This window comes from Sander lucioperca, chromosome 14 (genome assembly GCF_008315115.2).
Source record: "Sander lucioperca isolate FBNREF2018 chromosome 14, SLUC_FBN_1.2, whole genome shotgun sequence".
In the NCBI taxonomy this organism is placed as follows: domain Eukaryota; kingdom Metazoa; phylum Chordata; class Actinopteri; order Perciformes; family Percidae; genus Sander; species Sander lucioperca.
This window is the reverse complement of record NC_050186.1, coordinates 11,797,823-11,813,003: the sequence shown is the minus strand read 5'-3', so window position 1 is coordinate 11,813,003 and position 15,181 is coordinate 11,797,823. Positions and strand designations below refer to the sequence as shown.

The window sequence follows — 15,181 nt, the reverse complement described above, 5'->3', positions numbered from 1 at the left end:
AACAGCTCCACACAACTCTCTCTGTATTTCTCAGTATGACTATGTTCAGAAGATTGTGGCGTCCAGTGACTTTCCCACGCAGAAACTCAAGTGAAGAGAACGACCTCTTCTGAAGAGTCCATCATGTTATTTTAATCCTCCGTGTCCTCCTTGGCTACTAGTAACTGCGTGGAGGAGGGGTTGGGGGCGGTGCGTGTTCATGGAAGGCTTGTATCATGTGGACGCGCCGACGGTTTTGTTGTCATTACTTAGAATTCCTCATGGCTGCGACAGAAACTACGCACCATAGCTTTAAATAATCATGATATCAATGTTGACCAAAATAATTCTGTTTATGATTTCTTCCATAATCAAGCCGCCCGAAATGTCATGGAGTAACTTTATATTACATTGTTGCTACTTTTACTGAAGTAAATTATCTGAATACTTCTACACCCCTCTGCGGAGCAGTATACTGCCTGTGCCGGCTTCAGATGTCCTATAACATACTGTATTAATAAACACACATGATTATATATGAGAGTGATGGTTGTCAGAACACCATAAAGCCGAGTTGAATGTGTTCAGCCTGGAGGATTTTTGCCAGAAATGTCCTCACCTAAAGAGCTGCAGAATCAACAGTGTCTCCGACAGCTCCTGCCCACATAAACATGTCACTGTCAGAGCTGCTCTTCCAACGTTTTATTTTCAGCATCTCTTTCTCTCTCTTTCTCTCTCTCTCTCTGTCCCTCCACAGCAACGCTCAACAGTGGCCTCTATGATGCACAGACAGGAGACCGTCGAGTGCCTGAAGAAGTTTAACGCCAGGAGGAAACTCAAGGTGTGAACATGCTCGATCTCTCAAAAAAGAAACACATTTTTGCCTCCTCCACAGTATCTGCATCTTTACTCGGACCAAATGAACATGAATCCATGCATCATTCCCGCCAGATTCCCTCCCTTCTCGTCCATTTAACCCCCCAAATTTCTATTTTCTATGTCAGAAACATGGCTTTCTTTTCAACCAAATTTCCTAAAAATAACATGGATGGATCCATACGCTATTTGATGATCACTGCTTTTATGGTCTACCCAGAGAAAATCTGTGATCATCCATAAACATATGTTTCTCTGACCTTAACTATTAGTCAAGATAATTCCTAATTTCTGTTTATTTTACTCAATAATTAGGTGTCATTTCATGTAAATGAGATTTATTCACCATCAATTCCATAAATAAGTGTAAAACTAGTGGTAATAAGTTATGAAGTTGGCCAAAAAGATGTAACACAGAATTGGGTGATCATTTATAGGCTACTTCATGCTTTATAAACAGGCAAACCAAAACGAAGAACAAGTGCATGGTCGACGGGAAGACAATATGAGGGTTAAAGCCCATTTCAGACATGGAGTATGTAACATTGCTGGCTTCTTTTTATCTCTTGAGCCCAGTTCAGACCAAAGATCCTCGACAAGACGAAACCGTTTTAGAACGTCGCAGAAAAGTTTCTGGTTGGAGTCTCAGCTCGACTCCAACCAGCTGATGGCGTCGCTGCGACTCGGCTGGTCGAGTCTCCAGAGGCTGGATTTAGAATGAGAGGGACGTCACCTGTTTCAACAGCCAATAGAGAAGTCAGCTGGTCGAGTCAGCTACAAACTATAGAAATAAAATGATCCATAATCCATTTTATTTCTGTTACAAACAGAAGGAGGCTCAACGTTAGAGGTGTGACTCTTCACTGATCTCCCAATTCGATTACGATTATCATGTCTTCAATTTGATATCTCGATGTATCACGATGCATCAAATACATTTTTCTATTAAAGCCATATAGGATATTTAATTCATAGCTTTTCAAGCTTCAAAAACAAAACATTCTGCAGTGCTCTAATACTAAATAAATTGGATACATAAAACTGCAGCACTGAGCACATGGCACTTCCTGAATGTGCAAAACATAACAGAATATGTAAACAGAAATGTTGTTAGGCCTACATTAAATTGTAAACAGAAATAATCGATTATGGCCCGGCCAATTATCGATGCAGCATCGTCCATGTCCACGATTCGATGCATTGATTATTTGATTAATTTCAACACCTCTACTCAACGTGCACCTGCCAGCACGTACGGTGGCGTGAGCTAGAGAGTGACTGAAGAGAGGGAACGCCTAGAACAAAGCCCTGAATCAGAGAAATAAAACGTGTTTTTGCCAATTCATCACTAGAAATGTAACTTTCGCATAGGGCAGGGCAATAATTCAATATGATAATTTATCGTCTTTCAATGAAATCAGAGAGAGAGCAAGTGGCAGCAGATCAAGCACCAATCATCACATCCATACATGTATTAAATAGATCCATCAAGACAATACAGTTATAAAAAAAACATACTAAGATTGGCACCTGAGCCAATTTTTCAGTGCCTGCTTAAAACCTCCTAAACTTCTGACCATCTTTAGATTTCCTGGCAACCTGTTCCACAGGCTTGTTGCTACATACAAAAAGGGCTCCTTACCTAAATTACTCTTAACTCTAGGAGGTACAAAATCAGTAGAGCCGCCCCTGATGGAGTAGCTGTGAACATCTCTCACTCTGTTAAAATAATTGAGTAAATATTTGGGGACAGCCCCATGCACAGGCCTATGTACTGTGCACAGATGAATCTGAGAGACTCGATCTTCTACTTTTAACCACCCAATAGTCTCAAAATGAGAAGTGTCAAGATGACATCTCATGGGGATGTTCAGAATAAGCCTTATAACCTTATTTTGAGCAGTCTGAAGCCTACAGCGGCTACTTTTACGTTAATGTTTTCTTCAGACATTTACAAAAGAGCCCAAATGCTTGTGCGATATTTGGCACCTCATGCGCCCAAAGAGAGAGAGATCTTGTCATGTTGTGATTGTTCTCTTGTGTAAAATGTAATTTAGCCTCGGTAGTAATAAAAAACAGTCATGCCAAGTAAAGCTTATTTGAATTGAGGGAGAGAGCGATCAGCAGTGAGTGATAAATGTTATCACAGCGAGGAAGAGCGGTGTTTTCTGTCTCTCAAGCTGCATTACTGATGGATTTTTTAACTTATTTTGGAGCCTTAATGACCGCTGTGGGCGCGAGCGACGCTCCACTGATACATTTACATATCAATTTAATCATTTAACGTTATTAGAGAGAGCCTGTTTCATAAAACGAGACACTGCAATGGCATTAAAATGACTGGACGTTAAGTTGGGACTCGATTAATTTGTATTAGCTCACTTGTTTAAACATTTTTTATTGAGAGTGGAGTCAATGTGCACATTTCATCAGTCTACAAACAAGTAATTGGAGAATATACAAAACTGATACAGACAACACTCTTGTTTTAAGAATGTAGAAGAAAATAAGGACAGGAAAACAAAACACACTTTCACTTTCTGTGAAGCATCCTGCTTCATATTCATTTATTCATCCGTGTTGTTGGAATGAATACAGAACTGAATATACCGGGGGTCACTAACAGTGGTGTAGTCTAATGTATTGTAGTGGGTATACTGTACTGTATATATAGCCATAATCTGCCTTTGGGGGAGGGGGTGGCCATATCATAGTGGGATGTCAGGGTGTCCTCCCTCGGGGAAATTTTGAGCATCAACAACTTCATTTCCTGCATTCGGATACACTTTTATGCATCAATTTACAGTGAAAATACCTTTATTTAGCTTATGCAAAGAAAAAAAATGGATTTTTGTAAGGCTCCTCAAGAATTAAATTAGAATTAAAATGTCTATTTCACAGTGTTTCATGGTTTGTTAGATTGATTTGAAGTTATTTGTGCATAAGAGATGAAGATTGAGATAATACAACACACATTTATCTTTGTCTCTGCATGTTTTACCTCATGCTGCTGCAGCCTTTGTGTTCATCTGACGGCAATCAGTTCAGGCTTTTGTTGAAAGTGATCCAGAAATGTTTTAAATCAGACCTGGAAGAGGGCCGTCGGGACTTGTGACCGGGGTGCCTATTCATACACATAACCAACGTGTTAAATTGCCATCATATTAACGTAGAGGGGTGCTTTTCTTCAAGACTCTCTTTTTCACCCTGGTCTTGTCCTCTTCCTCCTCAGGGTGCCATTTTGACCACCATGCTCGTCTCCAGGAACTTCTCTGGTGAGTGCAGCTCGTTGAAAAGAGTCGAAGGAACGCAGCGGGGAGGAGGAGGACAGGATGACATGCCATCTGTCTTCTGCCATCTCTTCACACATACGTACACGCATACACACACACACAGCAGGTTTATGGGCGGCAGTGTTAGAGGAAGTAGGAAACGCAGCAGAGATATTTGCTTGGAATTTTGTGCCATAATCTTACACGGTATAACTTTGTTTGTCGGATTCCTGATTCAGTTTGATGCTGGTGAGCCTCTTTGTTCGGTGGCATCTGATCAATCAGGAAGTACAGAAGCAATAAAACATTTCTCTGTAAGCAACTCATCATATTATTTGATGTCCCACGTGCAGAGCTTTAGTATAAGAAGGCTGACATGTTGTGTTGAGTTTACTGCCACTGGAGAGGAATACATCTTGGCTTTTAGCATCAGTCTTCAAAACCCACCGTGTGTAATTACAGGATGTAAACTGCTCCTCTGGAATCCGATTGCATGACCTGGGTGTTATTTATAGTAGCTACACAAGCAAGCATGAAAATGTAATCATCAGACTGCGATGGCGAGACACTACAGGCAAAAACATAGTTTTTTCATGCACTGGTCAATTGAAAAAATATAGAATATCGCCTCATCCTTCAAAAAACAGCACTACCTAAATATATCCACGCTGCTCCATCCGCCTTCTCTTCCTCACTGTTAAGGAAGAACTCAGGAGCAGCACAACTGATAATCACATAACGTGAAGAAGGTTCAGGAGACTTTGTTGACTTACACAGGAGCATTTAAGGAAATCTAGATCCAGGAGAATCAGGCAAACGGTTAAAACAGTTTAACCACGATGTGTTATCGTGTAGTGCCGTCCCAACTCTAAAGTTCCTGTCTTCCTATAAGTGTATTTAAACTCATGCTGGAGGCAGTAAGTTTAGCTGATCCTTTAATATAAACAGAGATATTGTGGGCACTGTAAACACACATGCTTACACCTAAAACCACCTTGAGTCTATCGCTCTCTGGTATGCATGCCAAAGTGTGTCTGACGCCCCTTACTGGCCTCCAACAGGAGACAGTCCTGAAACAAAACATTTCCTTATCATGCAGCTGCCTAGACTCCCTTAATCTGTAGACAGACACACACACACAGGTTTGTGGCACTATCTTTGTGGGGACCCGCTATTGACATAATGCATTCCCTAGCCCCTTACCCTAACCTTAACCATCACAACTAAATGCCTAACCTTAACCCTTACCCTCACCCTAACCATAACCTAATTCTATCCCTAATCCTAAAACCAAGTCTTAACCCTCAAACAGCCCTTTAAACTTGTGGGGTCCAGCATTTTGTCCCCACAAAGCTGTCAGGACCCCACAAGTATACTCTCGGTTTTTGGACCCCACGAATATAGTTAAACAAGCCCACACACACACACACACACACACACACACACACACACACACACACACACACACACACACACGTTTGGTTATTAGAGTCTTGCTGAATATTCTCGTTCCCTGAACCTGTGACCTAGGAATTACCTGATGTTTCCACTTCTGTCTCATCTTATCACAACATGGTGTTTCTGGAAATTCCACTCCACTCACCATGTCACTCTGCCTCCCTCTCTCTGTGTTTCAGTGGGTCGGCAGACCACAGCGCCGGCGTCCGTCAGCGCTGTGGCTGGAACCACCGCTGGCATCGTGGAGCAAGGTAAACTCATCCCAGCTGGAGCTAAACTCACATTTGAACATCTTCTTTCTGACCTCTCCTCTCTTAAGACTTCCTATCCTTTTACTCTCACTGAACTTGTGGCAGACATGATTAAATGGAAATCCCCCCCGAGTCATCACAACATCACAGGCTCCCGCTCTCCCTCAGCTTGTTTTTAATCTCTCCTCCCTAAATCTATATTTTTTTTTTCCGCTCTCTAATGCTTCGCAAATGTTTGCCAAGGTAAGCAGCCTTATCTCTCATCTGGGAGCCGAGAGTATTACAGTTCAGATTTCTTTGCTTGTCATGGGTTAAGGCTTCTCTGTTGTGCAATACAGTCACAAGCCCTCCGGGGAATTAGGAGACAAATTGCATGCAGTTTGGTGTGTGTGTGTGTGTGTGTGTGTGTGTGTGTGTGTGTGTGTGTGTGTGTGTGTGTGTGTGTGTGTGTGTGTGGCTTAGACGTCGGATGTGCTTGGAGAAAGGGATGTGTTTAACTGTGAGGTGCACACAAATAAAAAATTGTGTGGTGTAGCTTTCGAGTTGACGCTTTATTGTGAATGATCAACATTAATGCACACTTTATGGCTTCTGCATGTTTATTTCTGCCCTCATATCCTGCTACACTAAAGTGTTGTTTACATTTCCTGCCCATCAATGAATTCTGTTGGGATTCCAACTAATCCAGCCGACTCTTGAGATTAACAAACCCATTATCACATACCTGCATCTCCGTTCCGCTTCCCAGCATGCTTTCACTCCTAATCTCCCCCCTCGATCTGTGGCTGTGCGTGCATCTATGTGTGTGAGTGGATTATATGGAGAATTAGTTTGACTTTTTTTCTCCTCATGATGCCCTGTGCTTATCTAATGCTTCGGGCAATGGATCAGGGTTAGTAGGTGCCAGTTGGACTGAGATTTTTTAATGTGTGTGTTTATTCGTTGGGGTTTTAATGTCTTTTTGCAGGAAGGAGGGAGGGTTTTCTTTTCTTTTTTTCTAGTGGGAGGGATGAATTCTGTCCAGTATGTGTGGTTTTTTTTAATATTTCCCTTAAGGGGGGACAAAGGGAGGACATGTGGAGAGACGAGCATTGTCACTCTGTTTTGTGGTCTGCACGTTCATTTAAGAGAGGAGAATTTTTATAGCCACTGCATGCATGCATGCATCCGCGTGAGCAGATCCCAGAGAGCTGTGGTCATCTGAATGTGTTATGATGTGTACTCTTCCATCTGAGGGTGTGTCCTTCTGCCTCTCTGCAGCAGCCAAGAGTCTCCTCAACAAGAAGGCTGATGTCAAGGTAAGCTAGCTCGTCTCGTCTCTTACCTCTTCCCTCGTTTCCATTCGCCTCGTTTCCTCTTCACATCCTTGGCTGCCCTTCCACTGTTCGGACGCCCTTCGCGCTCAGAACTACTTACTCATTAAACCAGAAATACATCGATCATAGGCAGATATACGTTCGAGGTGATTTGACTTTACCGAATGCTCTAGCGTTCACTTTAATATTTTTAAGTTAAAGTTTTTGGCCTTAAAGGCACAGCGTATAAACATCATGTGCTTGTCATTTCCTGCCTTGCACTTTTCTGTTATTCTGTCCTGTTGAAGCTCAGGGAAGCAGCAATACTTTTGGCCATACTTTTGGACTTAATTTCATAAATTCGCCTCATGACTGTCAAGTAACGTGATGTTTTAAGGTAAGGTATGGTAGCAATCACGATGAAATAGACAAATAAATAAACTTGCTGAAGAACCAGAACACTGTAGATTATCTTGTGTACTTCAGCTCAACCAAGTACCACAGTTAACATCCTTAATTGTAGAAATAGATCCATTACAAATATTAGATTTTACCAAGCCATGTAGAATAATTGAAAATTAGCAAATTAGCAACTTTTCATAATGTAGCTAATGTTTAAAAAGACGTGTTGTAGTTTTAAAACAATACAGTTATAATAACAAACGTTAAAACTTCACAGAATAGTCAAACAATACTGAAGAAAACAAATTAAAATACTTATGTCCAATTATTAAAAAAATGCAACATAATCTACATTTTGTTTACATAATGTGTACCAACTCTTATTTAACTATTAAATACAATAAATGTAACATAATAGAGACTAAAAGAACAAAACGAGACACACAAAAGACGCAAAGTTACTTTAGTTATGAAAGTATGTTAAAACTAACCAGACATACGATACCAAATCAAACTTAAGGAAAGCTAGTTTTTAACATTGGTCTTTACCAAATGGGAATAAATATGACAAGACATTAACACTTTTTTTTCCATGTTCATGTTCAATTTATTCAGAGCAAAAAGACAAGTAAAATCATAAGACTTAATGCAGGTATGTGAATTGGGCCACCCTGGTAAGCTATTTGTGTCAGTAATCTGGTTTAGACCCAAGTGCAGAAATGCGAGGAGGGAGCAGCAGTTAGAAATAAAAATAGGGGGAACAGGTGAAAGACATCAGGGCGGGGGCAGACAATCTCAAAGGCGTGAAAACCAAAAGACAGGAAGCAAAACAAGACATAACATGGGAGAAACAGGGAGACTACAAAATAAAAGAAACAATGCATAAAACAAACAAAAGGAAAAACACAGAAGACAGAAAACTACAACAGAAAACCCACAATCATGACAATTTGAAGCTTGTGTAAAAGGTGCCCAGACACTAGCAAATAATACACATTACAAATACAGTCATATTTATTTTGAAGGTTGTATTCTCTCGCTTCTGCTGGTAACGTCTCTCTACCTGGCTAGTTTGATGGGAGCTGTGTTACAGACACTTCCGTTTGGCACAGCTGGCATTTTGCATCCCTCCACCGCAGACATTTTTCAGCCAAAGTATTTCCCCGGTGCCAAATCAGAGCCCATTAAAGTATTGGTCTCTGCACTGTTTCATCTGAAGAGAGCACTCAGACGCTGAATCTGCAGCGACTGACGTTATCGGTGCACCTCTGTTAACTCCGCTCTCCTCTTCAGTCCCACACGTGTTTGTCATTTGTTGCACTCTCAGGTTCAAGTGTCTGTTTCCAGTGTTCAATGCACTGTATGTCCGTGTGTGTGTGTGTGTGTGTGTGTGTGTGTGTGTGTGTGTGCGGTGTATCTGCTGTGTTGTTATGTATTTGTGCTTGCATGAGTCAGTGTGAAGCCTCGGTGTAAACTGTGGATGAGCAGTTCAATGTACGCTGCGTAGGTAATGGGTTAAATTTGTCTCAGATTCAGAATGTTATGTACAGAACTTTTAACAGAGTTCCCAAAGCTTTTTAATCTTGTAGGAGCAAAATAACAAAATATTATGTTATGTACACAAGTTATTATCTTGTAAGAACAACATGTATATCTTGTGCACAAAAGTATCTTGTGTACAAAGTATATATACTTGTGTGCATACCAGATACCAACTTGTGCACATAAGATAAGTATCTTGAGCAATATTTGAGAAGCAGAAGTGCTATAGCTGTCCCACACATTAAGATAACTTGTTTACCATTAAAAAAACTTATGCAAGATGTAGATATATATTTTCACACGAGATTATAACTGTGAGCAAAAGATATGGATCTTATTGACACAAGGTTTTAACTTTTTGTGCACACGATATCTCGATTATGCAAGATGTTATGTGCAAACGATAGAGATCTTGTTTAAATATGTTAATAACTTGTGTGAAAAGATATGGATCTTGTTCACACGAGATAATACTTTATGCACAGACGATATGGGTGTTTTTTTTGCACGAGACAATAACTTGTGCACACAATATAAAACAAAAGATGAAGACGTCTGCCTCTCATCTTCTTCCTCCTCTCTCTCAGTCTCTCCTGACCTGTTTCTTTATGACACACTTTCATTAACCTGCATCTCCTCTTTCCGCCTTCAGCCTCTCCTCTTCCTCTCTTCCTCTTCTCTCTCCCCTTCCCCTCTCTCCTCGGGTGGCCCGATGCTAATCTCAGATTATTTCCCACCAGATGATTAAGCTATCATTACATAATCACAGTTTTTTTTTTCTCCTTTGCTGTACCCTGACGTCACAACAATGCACACAACCCCGGAGCTATTTCAGTATTCCTGCATTAGCACCACCACCTGCTCTTCTTTCTCTCGCTCTTTGTGTTACACACTCATCTCCTTTTCCAGTCATTTCCTGCGAATATGCTCTTTTCTATTCAGTATTCAGTTGCGAAAGCTAAGGGCAATCAAAGAGAGTTCAAATCAATTGTTGTAAAATGATTGTGCTAGACAACTTCATCATCTTAAGAGACGAGGGAGAGTTATATCTGAGGGCTGGTGACTCTAATATTAGCTAATATTAATACCGTACAATGGAATTTCAGGGATTTTCCATCATTTATATCCTGATACCGAGGACCAAAGCCATGTATGTGCACACTGAGCTACACAGTAAGCACTCATTTGGTAAGTTGCAGGTTAAAAGACACCTGGGGCCTGTTTCACAAAAGCAGAATATATAAATCCAGGATAACTGATAAAGCGAGGCTTGACCTGGTCTAATCTGTTCATCCTGGCTTGGTGCATTTCACGAAGGCCAAGCCAGGCTGAGGAGGAGCGACTAGGTTGAGCCAGGCTGAAGTAATTCAGATAGATGCTCGTCCACGGCTTTCCTCAAAAGACCGCGAGGTCGATCACAGATTTACTGATGCCAAAATGGAGAATACACATTGTACATACTTTATACAGAGTGAGCAGCAGCTTCTTGTGGAAGTATGATCACGTGAAACACATTATTTGTATAAAAAGAAAAGAAACACGGCCGCTGTAATGAAACAGCGAGAGAAAGCGTAGCAGATGATCACGGACCGACTGAATGCGTAAGTAGCCTAAAAATATACATTAACTGACCACTGCTCTGAATTGAAACTGTCATAATCATTCCATTCAAGGATTAGGCTACTAATAATTTGCACAAATTAACAGTTGTACTCTTTGCCTTAAAAGTAAGCAAAAGATAATGTTACTCAGGAAATTTACCATGAAGATCAATTTTCTACATTGCCAGAATATGATGCATAAATATCTCTTTCACTCTGTTCCTTCCTCTCTCTCATGGGCTAAAATAAAAATGTCCTAAGTCATATTAACTTCCACTGCTCGCTTTTAATGCAAAGTGTACAACTGTTCGTTTTTGCAAATGACAGTGACTCATTGAATGGTTTCAGTTAAGAGCAGTAGTTCATAAATGTATATTTTTAGACTATCATTCAGTCGGTCCGCTATTATCTGCCACGCTTTTTCTTGCGGTTTTTTTATTTTTTATAGAGGACGAGTTTCCTTCTCTACATATTATATTCCTTGCTCCCTTGTATATATGGACATAGAAAATAAAGACACTGAAGAAATTGGACTCTAAAATCTAGAAACTATAAAGATAATTAAGTGATACATTTCCATGCACACTGTAAACATGAATGGAACAGAGTATATTCATCAGTTATTCCCCCCCAACAAATTATAAGGTCAAAAACCATTGAGGTGTCCTCTCCCTGTTGTTACATGAATGTACAGTAGCCTATATCATATTTACTGGTCCAGTGAACTAAAACTATAATTTGGGAGGATTGTACAATTAGGATATGTTCTTTAAATTGTACAATCCTCCCAAATTATAGTCCCAGTTTACTAGACAACACAAATTGTGTGCTAAGAATACCAAATACAATGCACATGGAAGCGGAACAAACATGATCCTTATTGTTAAAGAATTAAAAAAAAATTAATCAACTAAAATAATTCAAGGTGCATTGGTCAACTATAGAAATGTACAGCGTTGTATGTATTGCCCTTAGTAACAGATTTCATTTAAAACACATTTGAAATGTTATCAGCCTTTTCTAATTATCTCAACAACTGCCATAATATATTCCTCAAACTTCTAACAACAATATGAACAGCAGTCTTCATACAGCAATATAACAGTAACAATGACTGTCACATGAATAATTATAAAAAAAAATAATGGTCACAACTTTAAATAACAACAGTACTTAAATGAACATTAATATGCACCTGTTGTATTTTAATCCAGGCTGATAACAATAAGGTAAAAGCACTGCTGGGTGATCAGAAAAGGCTCCAGGATTAAATAAATCCTGGCTGTTAGCCTGGTCGGGAGCAGGCTAGCTGCACAGAATAAATCTCCATGGTGATTTATGTGCCTCCACTTTCGTGAAACCGAGTCAAGGCTAAATTCATCCAGGATAACGGGGAAATCCCGGCTTAATCCCTTATCTTGGTTTTGTGAAACAGGCCCCAGGGTTGCTAAATTTAGTCGCAAAGTAATGTTTTTAAACATGTACAGTACATTAAGGCTTCACGATATGAGGAAAATATGCAATAGCGTTGTTGAATATTGCGATAATGATATTACTTTGCGATAAATAAACAGATATTAAAGTGTACTCAGTTTTGGTGCTTTTAGTATTCTGCTAAAATATAACAATTTGAATTTAAAACAAACAAAAACGTCTTTATTGAACAAATTGAACATAGAATTGAATATAAAAGGCTACACTTAAATAAGAATGACAGTTACATTTGAAAGTGCAGTTTTCTACTGATATTTTCTTTCAACTATGTTGACAGCGACAAATCGCTTAACTAACGATATGTCGCAGTCTTTTGTGATGTTTATTGCGCCAGTTGATGACGCGATGACGATATATTACATATATACAAAAACGATATATTGTGCAGCCCTAATCTTCATTGTATGTAACTTGTTTTTCCAACAGAAATGAAATGACTACATTTAAATGTGGAGCAGTTCCCAACTACATGTTCAAATATATTCATTGAACTGCTGTTAAAACTAGATTTATTTGTGACTTAGATGTCTAGAAAAACATTCACTTTTCAACCAAATTTAGCTCTGTTTCAACCAAGGCATTTGTTTACCTGCCACTCACCAAACCAGTGTTTACTGGGTGCTGTGCGTGCTAATCTGAGTTTCCCAGTTTGCATGTCCAGTCCATTTATACCAGGGGTCTCCAACCTTTCTTTATTTTAGCGCTACTTTAAAAAAAAACTAAAGTGGCCAAGAGGTACTTGCATCACTTAGCCATCATTTATTTACATAACACGCATAAGCTGAATGGAGCTACTGTTTGTACACATATGAAATTGCAATACCCAAAGCTTATGAAAAATCTTCACTTGACGTCAAGGTTCATGACTATTCTACCCTACTTTTAGCCCACATAGCTACATCACTGAAAATATTCCCATCAGGGTCCAAAAAAACATTACCACTTTACACTAAAGTTTGCTACCTCACTTTTAATATCGTGGTCATTTTGGGTCTCAGTTTGTCAACTGTCTACAGAGACAGCGTTTTTTTACAGTGTGTTCAGGGGACAGGCAGCTAGCGGATAGTGGGGAGATGTTTGCTGTATGTGACAAAAAATGTTGTAGCCAAAAAACGGGTGACGTCGCTTAGAGCACCTAACCATAGTTTGAAGCCAAATTGACCAAACAGCATGTTTTTAGCACTGGTGTTAAGAGTATAAATCTAAAAGGATGTTTGTTGAATCAGACTCATGGAGCTGGGCTTCTCAGATAAAAGATGTAATGAATGTGCAAGCCGATCAAACAACTTGTCTCTGTTTCCTGCTAAATTAAACATCATCATTCATTTTCACAGCGATCGTTCTCTTAAAACTGGCAAAAATGTATTTTAGTCTTTTGTGCTACACAAAGATAATTTATTCATTTAGCAGGAATATCATAGCTGTCAATCACTCTTCAGTCTCCGATTTCGTCCAACTGGGCAGATTGTTGCTCCTTGTGAGACACTTTGTGATTTGGGTTTAAATAACAATTTGTTTGTTTTGTTACGTAACTTACGTGGGGAGCGTTAGTTAAGAATGTGAGTTATGTAAGAAAAGTAAGTTAAAGGACAATTCCAGTGCAAAATGAACCTAGTCATGAACATTCATGACCAGGCGAACGACGAACGCCGTGCTTGAGCTATGTTCCTGGTTACTGGTTGCATGGCGTTCGTCGTTCGACTGATCATGACTGTTTTCCCAAGATGGCACCTGCTTGTATACGTGGACGGTACTGTCTTTATAAACTATCTTTTTAATAAACTGTCTGTACACTTACAAAGTTCTCAATGCTTCGTTTTACATGTAGGGACCCTCATTATGTTACCGTGGAAGTGTAGTGCTATTTTGAGCCTTGTTAGTGGTATAGAAATAGCAATTTCTTTTTACTTTAGCCGTGCCCCGACTACTAGCTTTATAAGCTAATCAGTGGTTTGCGCTATCTTGTTTCAAGCTAGAGACGCATTCGATTAGCATGAAAACATATCCCAGAGAATATCCCGGTCGACTCGGTACACATATGTTATTAACCCCTAGGTTCATTTTGCACCGAAATTGTCCTTTAATATAAGGAAATGTTGACTTTTGGTTTCAAACGGCCTCCTCTAGTGGGTATGCCCTGTGTTTCTTTGATCCATCCACACCGACCACCTCTCTATGCAGACTTCTCTATATTACATCCTCCTTAGAGGCTCCCGATTACGTGGGTCATACTATATGAATAAAATGCTGCATTACTTTTGTTGGTATATTTACGAACAGTAAATGATAACAGTGTTATGCAGAAGGATTCATCGTCTTGTATCCATGGATATCTGACCTGCTGGTGGCGCTAGAGGAGAGGCCACAGGTCAAAGTCAGTAGGATTCATCCTCTGGGGAGCATGATTGTCTGTACAAACTGCCATGGAAATCCATCCAATAGTTGTTGAGATTTTTCAGTCTGGACCAAAGTGGTGAACCAACCATCCGACCGATATTGGCATTGCTTTTTAAACATAACCTGTAACCTTTATTTCTTTACCTACACATCATTTTTGCTGGTTATTTATCAGGTTGTTTTGCAGCCTTATTTCAATCTATATAGAAGCTACTGTGTTTTATCTTTATCGTTATAAACTGAGGCAGTTGACAGTGAGGGTTAATGATTCAAATACTTTTACAAAGCAGCTGATTAAGTGAATGAGTTAAACCCAGTTTGATTGGCTGACAACAAAAGACTGTGGTTGTTCTCCTGCCATGAATGATCACACTGCTAGTGCAATTAACTCGTTTCAACACATGAAAGCCACCACAATGTAACGATAATATCAGATAGTGGTTTGCAGAGTTCACATGCAGGGCTGCAGTCTGTTCTGTAGAAAGGCTGCATAGATGATGGATTTTAAATTTGACTTTTGAATGCTTGTTTATCCCTCTGGCTGGATTGCCGGCAGGATAAACATCACAGCAAATAGCTTCAAAGGGGAAATCCGATGCTTTAAAATAGGCTGC

At 39.7% G+C, this 15,181-nt stretch overlaps 1 protein-coding gene across 10 annotated transcripts in view; it reads left to right on the top strand.

Moving 5' to 3' along the window:
- The window catches only part of LOC116041821 (calcium/calmodulin-dependent protein kinase type II subunit beta), a 56,895-nt gene that overhangs the window by 31,450 nt on the left and 10,264 nt on the right, over window positions 1–15,181 (top strand). For 6 of the 10 annotated variants that reach the window (XM_031287872.2, XM_031287870.2, XM_035991775.1 and 3 more), the window contains exons 11-14: window positions 737–820; window positions 4,088–4,130; window positions 5,765–5,836; window positions 7,097–7,134. In XM_031287872.2, coding sequence (XP_031143732.1) covers window positions 737–820; window positions 4,088–4,130; window positions 5,765–5,836; window positions 7,097–7,134 — 237 coding nt within the window. The remainder of the gene's footprint in view (window positions 1–736; window positions 821–4,087; window positions 4,131–5,764; window positions 5,837–7,096; window positions 7,135–15,181) is intronic. The other 4 variants (XM_031287876.2, XM_035991776.1, XM_031287874.2 and 1 more) reach the window with 1 other exon arrangement.